We start from the raw sequence: 16,259 nt of genomic DNA, 5'->3' as shown, positions 1-16,259 counted from the left end.
TCTTTTTTCTATAGCAATGTTATGCGTTGTGTGCCAATGTTTGTGCTTTTATTGGACGGTGCTTGTTCTGCAGTGTGAGAAGGAGCTCCTAAGCGCCATGGCCGCTGAGAGGATCCTCTGTGAAAGAGCCCGGCAGAACGTTGTGTTAGCCCAGATGAAACTCTTTCAGCTGGAAGAGCAGATTCATCACACCAAACACAAGGTCAACTGTTACCTTTAGAGGCTTTAAGATAATGAAATGCTGCTAGAGCTTAAAGCACATGAAAAACCACCTAGAGACTCTTGCATAGTCTCATGTAATCTCTGCCTACTGATACACCTGGTGATCTTAATTCAATGTGCTGTAGTTCATTAACCTAGGTGGAAACAATTTGGAGATTTACAAAATAACTGCATCGCAGAACCAATGCAAATACTTTGGGATGGTGATTTGAATAGTTTTGAAAGCGGTGAGCGTAGGTTTGTCTGCGGCCGTTTCCCCCGCTTTTCTAGCAACTACATTGAATTTAGATGTCACCAGATGTTATGTTCAGAACTTCAGATATTATCAAGTCTCATCAAAAAATACATTGTCATAAGAAATTAAGTGCATAGACTCTAACTGTATTTCATCAATCTTGCCTCTGCAGGAGAGTCCTCTGTTCCAGTTAAGCCTTACGATCCTCAAGTGTCTCAGTTCATCTGACCTGGAAGAGGTGCGTCACTACACAAACCCTCCAGAGGGAGTGGTGAAAATCATGGATGCCCTATGTCTGCTATTCAACCGCCCGTGCAACTGGGAAAGTGCTAAACAGCTTCTTTTGCAATCCAACTTCTTCCAGGTGCGTGGGACAATATTCTTTTTTTAATCAAACATGTTTTCTAGGTACTGAGTCAAGTGTGAATCAACTGAAAATTGATCAAACCTGATAGAACTGATCAAATAAACCTACTTAAAGCTCAAATCCTGGACCTATTTTAACAACAAACATTCTAATCAATCTGCGGGGTTTCAGTCTTGGAAGAGATTTCGAATTTGGTCTCTCATGCAGGAGACAATTGTTCAAATCCTGGGTAGGACAGAGTTGCGAATTGCAGCTTTAAATCAGAAATGACTGATTCCGAAATGAATGATGCTTCCAACTGCACTTTCTTTCCTTTTTCTATAGGAATTAGAGTTCTTTGACCGCCACGGACTGACTAAAAGCCAGCTACAAGCCCTCGGCCAGATAGTTCACAGTCCTCACTTCCAGCCAGAGTCCGTGAGAGAGGTCAGTCATGCATGTGAGTCTCTGTGCAACTGGGTGCGATCTGTGTATGAGTACGCCTGCATGGAGCGCCGCATGGCTGCCCAGGGAGTCAGCAAGCAGTGCTTAGGAAAGCTGGCCAAGGAGGCTCGTGATGGCCTGGTCTTGGCCAGGCTGCGGAAGGAGGAGGTGTTTCGGAATCTGGCAGACATGGAGCGTCAGCTCCAGTTTGTGCAGAAGGGGCTAGTAGAGCTCCTCAAGCAGCTGAGTAGAGCTGAGAGCCTGGAGAGCCATGCTGCCGCTGTCGTCAGTCAGATGCAGAGCCACATGGCAGACTGGAACACTGCTGCTCAGGTAAAACTCATGCATTGACACAATGTTTAACTGACTTTGTCACTTCAAACTCTCCAACATACAGAAACATGTTCCACTTTATTATTCTTTGAAGTCCATTGTTGTTCGTGGGGGTTAATTGTTATTTCTTGATACTTATTGTTAACAGTTTCTACGGATAGCCCTGTATAGATATTGAACCGACTCTCAATTGTACAAATATCAATGCTGTCGGGTGGAAACCTGATACAGTATGTCCAAAACTGTTACTTTTCAGGATAAAAAAAAAAAAAAAAAAAAAAATGCAGATCTACAAGCTCAAAACGCGTAGCATCACGGCACGTTTTGAGCTTGTAGATCGTCTATTTTTGCAATTTCTTTAGGTTTCTGCCCGACAGTGACAATATGACATGTTTCAACAATGAGTCAGTTGAACGTCTATAAATGTAAAAAGGGTGTTTTTAATGCACACAATATTCTAGGAGGCAGAAGTGAACAACCAAACCCTACCAGGGGATGCCCTTATCCTGGCCGCTGCCATTTCGTACTTGGGTCCCTTTGGAGCTGACGAACGCACCGAGCTACTGCACAAATGGAAGGAGCTGTGTCTAACGGGGACGATGGATATAAATCCTGAAGATCCGCGAACCTCCCTGTTCCCGAACACAGACCGTTTCTGCCCTGAGCCCTCCCTCAGTGATGCCATCCCTGTGGCTGAGAAGCTTCCGTGGGCCCTGGCTCGGGCACTAGGCGTGGAGCAGTGGCATTTCCAAGGGTTGCCTGCCAGGCTGGTGGTGAAACTGCTCCTGTGGGGCTACAGAAGCCCCTGGGTTCAACACTGGCCTCTACTGGCAGACACCCGGCATCACGAAGAGCTCATTACAGGTACAGTACTGTAGGCCCTATCGACATCAAACATTTTTCCGTTTTAGACATTATAGCTGGTGTTGTTATCAAGACTGATTTACAATAAAAGTGTTTTTTATTGCTGTTATTATAAGCAACAATATGTAAAGAGTTGAAGGTTCAAATGATAGTGCTCAGTTCCACTTTGGTGTAGATCTTTTTTTAAACCTACAGTGGTATTTTAATGTAATGCATCTGTTGTGCTATAGGAACAGTTGGCTTTAAACAAACACATTGTAGGATATCAATTATGAGAGAAAAGCACAAAAGAAAGAAAACGTAACCGTTTGTTCTGCAGAGTTTGAGAAGGAGCCAGAGTATGGAATGGTGCTTTGTGCTGATGACCCAGAGCTACTGGACAAGTTGAAACAGGCTGCTGAGAATGGTGGGTCTTGTAGTTCTATATTACAGTACAGTAGGATTTGTCTGATGTTACGATTAACCCATTCAATCCCTGAAGGCATCTGTGTCATTTTAGATTTCTTTGGCTATTCAAAAATAGCAGATATACAAGCTCATCGCGCGGTACCGAGTGCCGCGCGATGAGCTTGTAGATCTGCTGAAAAATCGTGAACATTTTGAATTGAATATATATATATTTTAAAGCGAACATTTTGAACTCAAATCTTTGCTTCTGGGGGTCCCTGGAACAACAAATTTTGAGATGGGGGTCCGCGGTCAAATACCTATCTAAAAATGTTTTCTAAATCCTAACAGTATGTTGCTATAGGGCATAGCAGTGGTCATTTTCTGGTTCCACTCCAAAATAGTACATGCATTTTTCCCATAGAGATTTCCAAAAAGATTTAATATATAATATTTAATTTATATATAAATATAATATATATAAAATATATAAATTATTTTAAGCCTAGAATCAAGCCATCCAGGGTCCTGGTTAATCATGACCATAAAACATTTTATTCTGTGAATTTCTTTTTTAAATATGTAATTATATGATCTACTATATTAAAATAATGAATCTAATTAATTATAGGCTTTGTAATTGATTTATAAAAATTAATCACATTTTAATCGCATATCAATATTTGACCTGAGAAGCCATTTTTTCAATTCAAATGGATTTTGATATACGAGTGAATCAATGAATAGTGAATAAGTACAAAAGCTTAAGCAACTAATTTTTTTTTTATCAGGGTGGTACTAAACAGATCAGTGCAATTTTAGGAATATATTCAGATTCAGGTAGGCAATATAAATTCAAGGACCTTCTGTAAACTCAAGCACAAGCAAAACACAATACTTTCCAACTACACAATCCTTTCAAGTACATTCCAGAACAGTGGAAACCTAACCCTAACCCTGACCATTAGAAAAAATAAAAATAAATAAAAGAAGTCTTCAATGACATTATTTGTCCAATATCCTGTATGAACAAACCAAACTAACAAAAACTCTGTTGCTTAAGAGGCAAAAAAAACTTTTCAGTCCAACTCTCCCTCAATATCCTTGGCCAAAATAATAAACAGCGGTATGATCAGCGGCATGATCGGTACGCCTGAAACTCGTCCAGTGACAAAGGTTCCGTGGTGCAAAAATAAGCTTGATTAAAATGCGTTAATTTGTTTAGTGCGTACATTTTTCTGTCATTAATTGCAATTAATCAGTTAAAGGGGAAATCCACCCATTTTCAATATTTAACTATGTCATTAATATAGCATAAAGGAGTTGTGTGGAAATAAGAAAAAATTCAAAAAAAAATTAACATTGCAAAAAAATTTAACATTGCAAAAAAAATTAACATTGCAAATTACACCATGATGAGTCATCACAGTGTAATTTGCAATGTTAATTTTTTTGCAATGTTAAATTTTTTTGCAATGTTAATTTTTTTTTAAATTTTTTCTTATTTCCACACAACTCCTTTATGCTATATTAATGACATAGTTAAATATTGAAAATGGGTGGATTTCCCCTTTAAAGTCCCAGCCCTAGTATTTATGTATTATGTATTTGGCCGTGGACCCCCATCTCAAAATATTTTGTTCCAGTTAGGGAGTTAAGTTAAGTTAAGTTAGGGATTAATTGTCTTGTTCAGGGACACTTCGACACGCAGACATGGGTGGGTGGCGTGGATTTGGAAGGTGAACCTGTGACCTTCTGATTACCAGACGGCCTCTCTACCCACTGAATGGAGGGCCCATTTGACTCCATTTATACACTCCGAGTTAAATTAACACTCATGATTTTACAGTGCACAGTCACATTTTCTTAGTTTTTAATTTAACCCATGAAGACCTGGAACGCATCTGTGTCATTTTTTTATTTGAGCTAAAAAGCATTATTTTACACTTTGGCTATTCAAAAATAGCAGATATACAAGCTCATAGCGCGGCACCGAGTGCCGCGCTACGAGCTTGTAGATCTGCTATTTTTGAAAAAATCTTGAAAATTGGTGCAAATCTTTGAATATGTATTCTTTTAAAGCGAACATTTTTAACTCCAATCTTTACTTCTGGGGGTCCCTGGAACAAAATATTTTGAGATGTGGTCCGCGGCCAAATACATAATAATTTCGGGGGTCCTTGACAATTATGAAAAAGTTTGAGAACCACTTATATAGAAACATACGCTTTTTAGAAAACTGTTGGGATTTAGAAGACATTTGTAGAATCGGCCTCAGGTCTTAATGGGTTAATATTTATTTTTTATCATTGTAAAACTCGTTCCATCGTGTCCCTGTGCAGGTGTGAGGGTGCTGGTCAGACACGTGGAGCGTGCTGTCCCCAGTCCACAGTTCCTGGCCATGTTGGTGCGTCCAGCAGAATCTCATCTTCATCACTCAGCAGGGCTCAGACGACCCCTCCAGCCGGCCCACCCTGAGTTCTGCCTCTTCCTCAGCACCCACCTGCCTGTCCGACTGATTAGCAGTGGTGAGTATAGGGTCAACTTGTGCACAGTCAAATCTTCAATCTTATCAAAAAGGTCAATTTGATAAGATTTATATGTAAAATAATAATAAAAAGAAAATAATACATCCACAGACCTATTAAAAAAAGTGTCTGTCTGTGTGTTGGCCTGTCACAATTATTACATCATCGTCTAATCGCAATTATTTTATATAATTGCAATTATTTTTGCATAATCAATTCCATGTAAAAACATGTCATATATTTTCCAGAAATGTCAAAAATAGTGGAAATAGCAGATCTATAAGCCCAAAACGCGTCGCGATGTGACTCGTTTTGAGCTTGTAGATCGGCTATTTCCACTATTAATGTTTATTATTATTTTAGTATAAAGTCATTAAATATGTGTTATTTGTCATACTGTATGTGCCCCGTGCAACTTTTGTGCCTAAAAGCCAAACAGAAATGTAATATTTATTCATAACGTTCCATTAATTTTCAACGACAGAAACACAATTAAATCGTTAATCGCAATTATTTGAGTGACAATTAATCGTCAACTTAAATTTGTAATCATGACAGCCCTATCTGTGTGGAATAGAGGTATATAGATATTAAGGGTAAACAACGTATCAATCGCCAGGTACAGGTTGTACAGTACCTGATGGAGACCAGGACGGTCTAAACATAGTTTTTTGAATTTAATAAAGTTTGGACACCACAGTGGACACCATGTGCTTCTTGAACACGTCAGATGTGCGTGCATTACCTGGAACTGTACTTTACTCTGTGTTGCTCCTATAGAGATCCACCCAGCCATACTGGCAGAGGTACAAGTGGTTGACCTGGCTCTGGGCTCAGCAGAGACCCAAGAGCTGATGCTGTCACAGCTGCTGCTACAGTCTGAATGTGTGGAAGCGTGGACACAGCAGACTCGGGTCAAGAGGGCATTGCAGGACAAACTGCTGAAAGAGGAGGTGAATCAATTGCCATCATATCATACAATTATACAGGTGGAATATAAGAGTGAAAACAATATGAAGGTCCTCTTTATACAACCAACCAGTTCACACGGTAACCAACCATCTAGTGGTTAACCAACCATTTATTATACAAACTTATTTGGATGGTAAAAATATGGAAGTGGCTGGTGAGTTGTGGTTTCAAAATATTTGAATCCTTCCATCATAATTTCAAACCACTAGAGGGTGTTTATGTTCACTTGTTCAACTCAAAACAACTACTGTATAACTTTTTGATATGTTACTGGCATAAAATAACATGGAAATAATCAGGAAATGTTGAAAACAATGTTTTCAATAATTCGTGTTATATATTTGTTTTTCTTTTAGGTCTCTCTGATGGACTATGTCTTGCAGTCCTCCAGCCCATTACTGCAAGACCCTGAATTCCTCCCCCGCGTTCTGGCCTGTCAGGAAGCATCTCAGAAACTGCAGACTGAAGTCAAGCAGTTGCACATTGAGCTGGAACTCTATGAGTCCCAACTGTCCGCTCCCAGAGGAGCAGCGAGGCTGGCTACCGCCCTCTACCAGGACCTGCAGGATGTGGCCCGTATGTCTCCTGTCTACTTCTTTCCACTTCACGGCTTTATCGCCGCCATGGGCGAGGCCTCGGTTCTGAAGGGGGATTCAAATGTGTCTAATACCGGTAGGGAAGTGACAGAGGGCATGATACCAGAGATCACTCACAGGATGGTGTCCCACCTACTGGCCCAATATCAGCCTCGTCTCTTCCGGAGCCACGCCGCGCTTCTGAAATTGCTGACGTCTGTGACCCTTCTCCAGCACCAGAAGATGTGCTCCGAGGCTGAGAGAGCAGCCTTCCTCAGGGGACTGGGAGACCTGGATGTGCAGGAACAAAAAAACATAGTTGACTCCCCACTCTCCACCGCTTCACCTAGGGCAACAACACCAAGGCACGCCTTGCCTGGATGGATACCTCCTCAGATCCTTCCGGAGCTGTTTCGCCTGGAGAGAATTCCATCTTTCAGGGGATTACTCTCCTCGCTGGCCACGTCTCCCAGGCAGTGGCAGGAGTACCTGCGCATCCCCTCCTCCACGGTGGCAGGGACCGTCACCTGCTCCTCTCACTCCCATCTGTCCTTGATACAGCGAGCTCTGCTCTGGAAGACCCTGCTCCCCCACAGCCTGGCCGTAGTGGCGGAGAGCTTGGCCGCCTGCAACCTGGGCCTTTCTGGAAGCACAGCAGTGGTCGAGGCCCCTCACTGTGGCAACCCAGAGGGCCTGTCCCGATTACTTGTCACACACGAGGGACCCATAGTGCTAACATTGCCAGGTCCAGGCAGAGAGAGTTGGGCAAGCATTCAGCCTCTCCACCTGCTGAAACAGCTGACTACTTACCAAGCAGATGCAAACAGGGTAATGGGTTTTTATCCATTTTAGTTACTAGTTTACCATAGCATAACATAACCATTGCTTGTCTTTGCCCTATTTGATGTGTTTCTAAATGTCTTTCAGGTTCAATTGAAAGTCATTTCATTTGGAAGCAAGTGTGAGACAGAGGTCATCCTCTCAGCACTGGACAGAGCTGTTAATGATGGTCACTGGTTGGTTTTTAACAACTGCCACCTTTTGGAACGATGGGATGAAAAAGTAATGCTACGCCTTAATCAACTGGCTTCGTCTTCCAGATGTGAGCTGTCCATAAGGAGTCCCCTGCATGGTGGTAATGGTATTCATGACGATGTATAAATAATACAGCATAAATTCAGGAATTGTCCACAGTAGACAAACATTATTATTTCCCATATTGCACTAAGAGAGAGAGAGAAAGAGATTGTTTTCTATATTCTTGTTCATATTCCTTCTCTTACTACTGCCTTACAACTGACTGTACTCCTGTTGTTTTACCTTACTTTACTAGGCTACCCGACTGATGTGGAGGCAGGCGAGGTGGTTCATCCGAACTTCCGACTATGGTTTATAACTAGAGGATATACCCCATGCTGCATTCCTGGTAAGTCTGTGTACATGACAGGAGGAATAGAACATCCAGATCTGATGCTCTTGATCCTCCACTACCTAGCCTAAGGGAGCATGCACACTGACATTTACTACGGGGAAAATGATGGATGTTTTACCATGTACTTCCACATAGAAAGATGAGATGTCAAACATTGTTGTAAGTTCTGACGTATTTACTTATTTGACATGACATCCTCAATGTTCATTTATACATTTGCACCTCTGAGAGTGTACAGATGTAACCAAATTAACCTGTAAATATTGGCATTGGTGCATTGGTGCATTCACTGACTTGAGTCCTTCCGCCTGTCCCCTGCAGCTGCAGTGAGAATGAGGGCCCTACACCTGGTATGTGACTGTCCCCGGGATGTGAAGGAGGAGCTCAGCGCCTCCCTGTTTCAGGTGCTCTCTGCTGTGCAGTCTGAAGGGACATGTGGCATCATGGAGCCCTTCCTAAGCTGTGCCATCGTTCACTCTGTCTTACTGCAGAGGCAAACCTGCAAGAACGTGGGCCAGAGCAGCATCTATCACTGGTGAGGAAACACCTTCATCAATCTCACTCACTCACTCACTCACTCACTCACTCACTCACACACACTCACATGCACGCACACACACACACACACACGCACACGCACACGCACACGCACACGCACACGCACACACACACACACACACACACACACACACGCACACGCACACGCAAACACTCTCTCTCTCTCCTCTCTCTCTCTCTCACACTCACTCACTCACTCAATCATTAATTTAACATTACACTTAACATACTACAATGAAATTGAGATTTTACAGAAAGTTGTGGAATTCGATCTTGTTTAGAAACAATAGTTAATTGATAATTTAATCAGGGTTCAGTGATTAAGTGGAATGTTAAATATGAATGCCTCTGGCATGGATTTAGTATTTCATACAATCACATTTATATTAGCATCTGTCATTAAAATAACAATCTCTCGCACGCAGGCACGCACGCACGCACGCGCGCACGCACACACACACACACACACACACACACACACACACACACACACACACACACACACACACACACACACACACACACACACACACACACACACACACAGAGACACACTCTCTCTCTCTCTCATCCCTTTAACCAGCTTTATTGTCACATCACAGGTTTACAGAAGTAAAAAAAAGTGTGTGAAATTCATTTTCGTGCATAGTTCCCATCGTATTGTTAATTCCATAGAAAAAAAGAAAGGGAAAAAGAAGAGGGGGGAGATCAAACAAGAGAACCAAAAAACCAAACAAGCTATCTACATATTTACACATGGTACCTGAGATGAGATATAAAGGTGTGTGAGCATAGCATAATGCAGTACTGACACTCTGATCTTTATGTAGGGAATCATCCCAAACCACTAGCTATGTGGTTTTGGACGATGGGAGCTTAGCTAAGCTAATTGTGTCTCTAAAGAAAAAATAAATAGCATTCTCATGAGTCAGTAGCTACTTCAATGATTGGAGACACGTGGTACAAGATGTATAGGTATATGTATGTGTGTTGTTGTTGTTGTTTAAGGACTCAGGAGGACCTCCAGGCCTTGGTAGAAGCACACGTTCACATTGCCAGTCACTGTGATAACAAAATGGAGGCTCTGGAGTACATTGCAGGTGAATCCCTCTAGTCTTAATGAAACAGACCTCAGCTGCAAATCTATTCATCAAAGATTCACCAAGATTTTTTATTTCACGTTGATTTGTTGATAAACATAATTTTTTTATATATTAAAAAACAACATGCTTCTTGATCACTCGATTAACTGAAAAAGTAATAATAATTGTTGAGAAAATAATCGATAGTTGCAGCCCCACATTTGATGTAAATCTGTATATGCTGGATATTTCACTTTCAAATTTTTTTTGGGTTATTTTATCATCTACTCAGGCCTTTGTGAGCCCCCCAGACAGTTTTTAAGTTGCTCGATTCAGTATTTAGATATTTGATATTCATTTTATCAGACACGCCCCCTTCAAACTCCATTTTAACCATGTTAGATTCATCAAAAACACCCGTCCTTGGTTCTGGTGACTCACCCTGCCCCCCTAATACGCGAGGGGGCCGTGTTTTTTCAATTACTTTTTTCATTTATTTTAAATATATTTTTTTGAAAATAAAAAAAAAAGAAAAATATAATCGGAAAAACACGGCCCCCTCACGCATTAGGAGGGCAGGGTGAGTCACCAGAACCAAGGACGGGTGTTTTTGACGAATCTAACATGGTTAAAATGGAGTTTGAAGTTACAATGGGTTTGTATAGGAAGGGGGCGTGTCTGATAAAATGAATATCAAATATATAAATACTGAATCGAGCAACTTAAAAACTGTCTGGGGGGCTCACAAAACCCTGAGTAAATGATAAAATTACCAAAAGTTTTTTTTAAAGTGAAATATCCCTTTAAGCCAGTTTCTTCATTATTGTTTCATCTCATCTTTGTTCACAGTCAATCTGGTGCATGGCGGCCATGTGTCAGACCCTGCAGACCTGGACGCAGTGGCGAGTGTTGTGAAGGCCTGTCTTAACACTGCGTCTCCACTCTGTGGCAGTGGCCCACACGTCCTCGGGAACATCATCAACATTCCTGGACACTTTGCTTCTGGCTGCTTTGGCAAGACAATTAGTTCTGTTATGATTTCATATGTATATGATCAATTATTTCCTAATGATCCTAGTTATGTCAGCATGGCAAGAAATCATAAACAAACTAAGAGGTGTAAGTGTCAATTCCACAGTGTGGATATTCTGTATGTTCTATTTAACAACTTTGAACCTGCTGTCCCTATTTTGGGCATGTCATTATGTGACGACAAATAGCAGATCTATAAGCTCATACATGTCGCATCACAGTTTTTGCATGAAACCGTTGTACAATGGCATACTATAACATACAGGGCTTAAGTGGTTAACTATGACATTTTAGATAGGGATATAGTCACTGAATTGTTTTATATTCACAGATGTGTCAGGATTACTGCGGGGCCTGGAGCAGTATACTCAAGACTTGGCTTACGTCAATGACCCCTTAATGTTGGGCTTCGGCGCTAATCTGGCTGCCGAGATAATCAAAGTCAATGGCCATGCTCTGAACGGCTTGCTCCAGGATTCTCAGGTACCACGAGGCAAAGTCAGATGCCGCAGCAATGAGCGGAACCACCATGCGATGCTGCCAGACTACGGACAATCCAGAGACCGACTGCAAGCTCTGAAAAGCACGTTTGCAACCAAAGACACCCGTGCAGTAACAAGTGAAGGAACCGTTCCCCTCGGCCCCATGCAAGACTTTCTCCTGGCTGAGTGGGATGGTCTGTCTGACTTGGTCTCCTCACTGATCTCACAGCTCAAGCAGCCCAATCGACACGGCAAGCCGACCACTTCTTCCCTCCTCGCCTTCGCTGATCTGTTCCGATTAGAAAGGCGAGTCGAGTTGCTCAGAGCTTATCTCTGGGATGAGGCCTGCAAAGATACACCCGCCGCCTACCGTCTGTCCACCTTCAGCAATGCCAGAGGCTTTTTGGTGGCTGTGAGGAGAGAGGCTACTCAAGCCCAACGTAAAGACGTCAGTAATGTAGGCCTGCATTTCCAGGTAAACCAAGACAATCTTTACCAACGGAAATTAAATCAAAGTCCCCACTTTCCAATGGCAAATTGGTCGTGCTATTCAATGCTTTACCATTGGTTCTACAGTACCTGCTACTTTGTCACATAAGCTGGCTCACGCGTCTAACCAGCCACTTCGATACTAAAAACATTTAAGAATATAACAGCAATTCTTTGCTGCACGACTAATGTGTGTTCTTGTCTCCCCAGGTCCTGAGTGTTTTTCCACCCCCGGCCTCCTCTCCTCTTTCTCAGGGTGGCGTGTATTTGTGTGGCCTGGAGCTGAGGGGGGCGCTGTGGGACACGCGGCTCGGCGCTCTGCAGGACACGCTCTCCCCTCAGCCCTGCTCGCTGCCCTTGCTCTATGTCAGGCCTGGAGGAGCAGGGGACACTCACACTGCCCTTCATAGTCGCCAGCATGACGCCTCCTCACACATGACCAACACCGATGCCACCCAAGTGTCGGATCCCCCTCAGCTGCCAGTTTATCACTGTCCTCTGTATCTGGACCAGCAGAGTGACTGTGGAGAATGGGGACTGGCAGACGCTCATGTTGTCACCAGGGTTCCCCTTGCAGCTAAGCTAAATCCTGTGTTGTGTAGTCTGAGAAGAGTGAGGCTAGTCAGTACACTTTGACACCTCTTGACTGATTGTGTATAGGGGTTGAAGTTGTTAAACATGAAGGATGTTAATCATAATATATTCTTCTACAGTATGTGGATTCAAATGTGTCTTAGCTTCTCCAACTTTTTATATGAGAAATCGTGTGTTAACATTCATATACATTTCCATAATCTTTGCTCATACATATTGCACTGAAACTGATTAGAAATGATAGTTATTTAATAATTTAATCAGCGTTCTAGTTCAGTGATTAAGTTACATTTATATATGAATCCCTCAGGCATGGATTTGGTATTTCATACAATCCAAAGATTTGCATCTTTAGAATAACAATCTCTCTCTCACACACATGCACATGCACACGCGCACACGCACACTCTTACACACATATACTGTACTGTACTGCTTTTAATGTACATTGCATTTAATTATGTTTGTAAAAGAAGTGTGTGCAATGTGTAGAGTAGAAAATAAAGCGTACCGAGCAGCTTTATTGTGGTTGCATTATTTTCTCCCTTCTGTGTTTAACTAAATAACTGTTGGTCAACATTTGTTATTTATTTAAATGTAAAAAAACAAGTTGTTCTCTTAGACAGTTAAACAGCATAAAGGAAATCTATATGACATTATTTTGTAAATATCAACACAAATATGCAATAACCAGACATTTGTAGTCATATGTAGAGTTAATTATCAATCCAGGTCTGCCTGTAAAGAGCTCGGTACAAGTGTGTCGCCTACATTGGTTTACCAAATAGAGCAAACCGTTTTTCTTTTGGGGTGGCAATTTTTTCAATGCAAAAGTGTAATTTTAAATAAAATCTTCCACTCAGCAGAAGTCTCAACAGGATTTGTACAGCAGAGAGAGTTGCTGAGGTGGTTGTACTACAGTAGCTAATATATGACTGCCTTATGAGATGATAGCTGACTGTAACAGAAGTCTTCTGGCCCCCTCTAGGTAACATGGACAGGCATCACTATGAAACATTCGAGAAGTTTGGCAACAACACATTCTTGATGCACCTGGACAATGGGAGGGGGTGAGTGTCATAATACTGTCACTATCATTGGGTAAGAAAAACCCATTGCACCCACCCAGCCAGCCACCACAACCATTGTTTCTAATGGTGGTTTAACTAATTATTGAGCATTTAAAAGCCCTGTATACTTTGTCTTACAACAAATAGCAAAAAAAATGATTTGGCCTATAGTGACCAATATAGATGAGTGTTTAAACATCATGTGGATTTACTGTACCCATCCACCAATGTTTTCAATTGCGTGTATCCTGAACACCTCTGAACAATCACTTCACTCATGGCTATACCCCAAATGTTATTTGTATCTTCTAATTGCCTACTATGGCACTGTACTGTGAGGTCCTGTCTGCCCTGTGTTTTCATGCATAATGTTCTGTTTGTCTTCTGTGACGAACTGTTACCTAGTACAGTACATGCAAATGCATCTGGCAATAACAGGATTTCTGATTCAGATGAGATAATTATGATTTTTGTGTATTTTCACTGTAGGTTTGGACGCCACTCTAAAGATGAGCCTTCTATCCTTGTACCTCTCGAGCAATGTTGCAGGTAAAATGTCAATGTGGTTAATCACTTAACCGCTTAACCCTAGCGTCCCTACGCTGGGGGGCGAACATTCGGGAAAATAGCTGATCTACAAACAGATCAGCTATTCGCAATATGTCGCAACGTGGCACGTTGTGAGGTTTTACTGCACGTCAGCTATTTTCGTCAAAGATATTCAGTGTAGAGTGAAAACAGGAGGGCCCCTAGTATAGAGCTCTGGGGGACTCCGGTCAACTAATAATATAGGGTTTAAGTGGCTAAGCATGGAGAATGTTAATTATATGAATCTTTGCAGAATTAAATGTGTCTGAACAGTAGCTTTTCCAGTTGCCGGATTTCATTGTAGATGTTTGTGTTAAATATGTGTATTAATGCAGTGCAATATATAAAATATAGTAAGCAAGCCTTGCCAAGCCATGTGGCCAATAGGGCAGGAGCCTATCTCCTGTTTCTGTAGCGTGAGGCAGCTTGATGGGCAAGTACATTCCCTAGCCATGATGTACAAGTACACCCACTGGACATGACGCTGTAGTATGTCACAGGGGCTTACCCCCAATCCAACCCTTAATGCTGAGTGCGGCCGGGGGATTGAACCCCAACCTCCCAATCTCAGTGCGGACACTATAGCCACAAGGCCACTGAGCTGGTATATAAAATATCATGTATAACTTTAAGTGCATCCAGAAAAACTGTAATTTTGTCCATACCGCTTCCCATCACTCTCTCATTCACCCCATCTGTCCCATTTCCCAGAATACGCCGCTCTACTTGGCTGCGGCTCCGTCTCCTTTCACAACCTCAGTACCGTCTCAGTGACGTCATGCGGGAGTCCTTGTCCCAAGACCCTCTGACCAGTGTGGCTCCGCTGCTCTCAGAGGCCCACCTCGCTGCTCTCGACCGTCGATTGACCACGGTGCTCAAAACCGTCAGCCTTTGCCAAGAACGACGGAGCAGGGAGGGCAAGGGCGATGAGGTCATCTATGATGACATCAGCTCCTTCGAAGGCGTGGTTGCTTCTGCTGCCTAGCATGTACATGTAGCACCACAACCATTATCATGTCCCGGAGAGACAGCATATGTGCTGTCTCCACTTGTGTCATGACCCAGTATTAGTGGAGGTGCTGTACATTTGGAGTCTTCTTTTAAATGTATTTTATTTTCAAATCAAGAAGCTAGAAGGAACAGACTGCAGGGGTTTTACAGTATACGAGACACCCTATATAGGCCTTGTCATCCCAGGTCACAGGTGACATTGATGGTATGATTACTCGAACTGTGCATTCATGAGATGGAAGCATCCAATTAGAGAGGCTCTGGCTGCCAGGAAGACTGAAACGGAACTAAAGAGTATAGGGTAGCAGGTCATGAGCTCACAAGTTTAACAATATTGGTGCATGCATTTGGTGCATTTTCCCCCCCTTAAGACATGAATACAGGTCTTGCCAGGTCTTGTGGATAGGCTTGTAGGCTTGAAACATATTTACATCAGGAGAAGAAATACAAATTGTGAGCTGTTTGAATGAACATGCTCAATTTGACAAATGCATTTTGAAGCCATTTGTCACCAAACTGCCAATATGAATTTCTCTCCTCTTTCTGAACTGAAAATGTGTTTTGAGCAACAACCATCTATTCTCTACGGAGCCCCTGAATGGACATAGTGTTAAGTGTTGCCATAACATCCTCAATAAAGCGTGGGAGAAACCCTTCTCAGACAATGTTAGATGTGAAGTTTGTTTCTGAGCATCATCGTATTCTATTGCTAATTATTTAGTTAAAAGCAGTTTACTGTTCACTTGTGGCCTCCATATTAGATGCTATGCCCTAGCAGTAGTACTTGGCAAATAGCCCAACAGCAACAACAACAACTACTAGTAGTAGTAGTAGTACTGTAGTAGTGTCATTGATAGGCTGACAGACAGATGACATACAGAATATCAATAATCAATATGCATACAAATTTCCTGTAAAGTTTTTTTTTTTAAAGTTATATGTTACTTGAACTGCTGAAAACGTATTATATTAGTGTACTGAATATTTTTGAAGGCTGAGGTGAAGGAATTTCCTG

The 16,259-nt window shown here is 42.1% G+C and overlaps 2 protein-coding genes across 2 annotated transcripts in view; both read left to right on the top strand.

Moving 5' to 3' along the window:
- Positions 1–12,617, top strand: part of dnhd1 (dynein heavy chain domain 1) — a gene marked incomplete at both ends in the record, with an annotated part of 32,830 nt that extends 20,213 nt beyond the window's left edge. The window contains 15 exons of the mRNA XM_080456228.1: positions 74–202; positions 630–821; positions 1,149–1,580; positions 2,042–2,444; positions 2,764–2,850; positions 5,174–5,359; positions 6,140–6,312; positions 6,688–7,734; positions 7,834–8,008; positions 8,240–8,332; positions 8,660–8,873; positions 9,905–9,996; positions 10,828–10,992; positions 11,351–11,967; positions 12,192–12,617. Coding sequence (XP_080312354.1) covers positions 74–202; positions 630–821; positions 1,149–1,580; positions 2,042–2,444; positions 2,764–2,850; positions 5,174–5,359; positions 6,140–6,312; positions 6,688–7,734; positions 7,834–8,008; positions 8,240–8,332; positions 8,660–8,873; positions 9,905–9,996; positions 10,828–10,992; positions 11,351–11,967; positions 12,192–12,617 — 4,431 coding nt within the window. The remainder of the gene's footprint in view (positions 1–73; positions 203–629; positions 822–1,148; positions 1,581–2,041; positions 2,445–2,763; positions 2,851–5,173; positions 5,360–6,139; positions 6,313–6,687; positions 7,735–7,833; positions 8,009–8,239; positions 8,333–8,659; positions 8,874–9,904; positions 9,997–10,827; positions 10,993–11,350; positions 11,968–12,191) is intronic.
- LOC308094578 (extracellular serine/threonine protein kinase FAM20C-like) overlaps positions 1–15,218 on the top strand; it is a gene marked incomplete at both ends in the record, with an annotated part of 45,860 nt that extends 30,642 nt beyond the window's left edge. Inside the window, 3 exons of the mRNA XM_080441324.1 lie at positions 13,564–13,645; positions 14,135–14,194; positions 14,945–15,218. Of these exons, the coding sequence (XP_080297450.1) occupies positions 13,564–13,645; positions 14,135–14,194; positions 14,945–15,218 (416 nt within the window). The remainder of the gene's footprint in view (positions 1–13,563; positions 13,646–14,134; positions 14,195–14,944) is intronic.
- Positions 15,219–16,259: the final 1,041 nt, after the last annotated feature.

This window comes from Gymnoscopelus braueri, assembly GCF_963280865.1.
Source record: "Gymnoscopelus braueri genome assembly, chromosome: 2".
Lineage (NCBI taxonomy): Eukaryota > Metazoa > Chordata > Actinopteri > Myctophiformes > Myctophidae > Gymnoscopelus > Gymnoscopelus braueri.
The sequence above is the reverse complement of the archived record's forward strand: the minus strand, read 5'-3'. Positions and strand labels throughout refer to the sequence as shown.